The 921-nt window shown below is 40.1% G+C and overlaps 1 protein-coding gene across 1 annotated transcript; it reads right to left on the bottom strand.

The window, feature by feature from the left end:
- Nucleotides 1-23: 23 nt before the first annotated feature.
- On the bottom strand, nucleotides 24-630 carry LOC110094186 (heat stress transcription factor B-2b; the record flags this gene model as incomplete). The annotated part of the gene is given in 2 exon segments (XM_020819356.2): nucleotides 24-172; nucleotides 262-630. Coding segments are annotated over 2 exon segments (395 nt in total), but the record flags the coding sequence as incomplete, so codon positions are not given.
- Between the last annotated feature and the right edge of the window lie 291 nt (nucleotides 631-921).

Genomic DNA, 921 nt, shown 5'->3' with positions numbered 1-921 from the left:
GCGTGTATCGCTATCAATTTTACCTGTTCACCGGAGCCGCCTCTAGCGCTACCGCCGATACCACCGGTGTGGCCATCTTCCGCCGGTTAATCTCGCAGAGCAGCCACTTCTTTCCTCTCTTGAATGAATCATTCGAGAACTCCCATCGATCCGGGACAATCTTCTTAAAGCCCTAAAATTCCAGCAAAAACAATCTATTCATCTTATCATGTTCACAAAACCAAATCTCCAAGAAGAGGAATCCTGAATAAATCAACTTACATAGGTATTCAGCTGCCGGACGAAACTTGAGAAGTTATTGTGCTTGAAGTATTTGGGAAGCAGATCGCGTGCAAACTCAACTGGCTTCCATACGACGAACGTCGATCCGTCATCGTTCCATGAGATCACATCATCGATCGTCGGGTCGTCAACAAGCTGATACGTCTTCGCCAAGAAGGGCGTAGGCATCGATCTCTGCGCTTCCACCGTCGCCGGGGGTTCTATTGCCAGCGGCAGAGCGACCATCTAGTTTTCAGGAGAAGGGAGAACGTAAATGCCTTGTAGAAATCGCAAACAGGGGAAGAAAGCACGAGAAGCGTCGAAGCAGGTTTCCTTTCGAGAAGGTTCCGGGATGAGAAGTTGCGTTTAAACTTTAAAGGCACATGGCGGTTTTAACGGGTTTTTTTTGTTTTTTTTTTGTGTCTAGATTAAAAATTAACAATGGCGGATTTTATAATTTTTATATGGAAATTATATATAAATTATTTTCATTATGATTGTCTAAAATTAGATTTATAATATATTTGATAAATCACCTAAAATTATTTTAATCGGATACGAATATCAGCGCATAATAGAATTTAAAATTTTCTAAATTAAAATTAGGGTCATTCAAATTTCAATTTTAGCAAATTTATAGTTTAACTGAATTTCTATGCA

The sequence above is a fragment of the Dendrobium catenatum genome, unplaced genomic scaffold (assembly GCF_001605985.2).
Source record: "Dendrobium catenatum unplaced genomic scaffold, ASM160598v2 fragScaff_scaffold_1598, whole genome shotgun sequence".
NCBI lineage: Eukaryota > Viridiplantae > Streptophyta > Magnoliopsida > Asparagales > Orchidaceae > Dendrobium > Dendrobium catenatum.
Note: the sequence above shows the minus strand (reverse complement) of the source record. Positions and strands in the feature narration are given on the sequence as shown.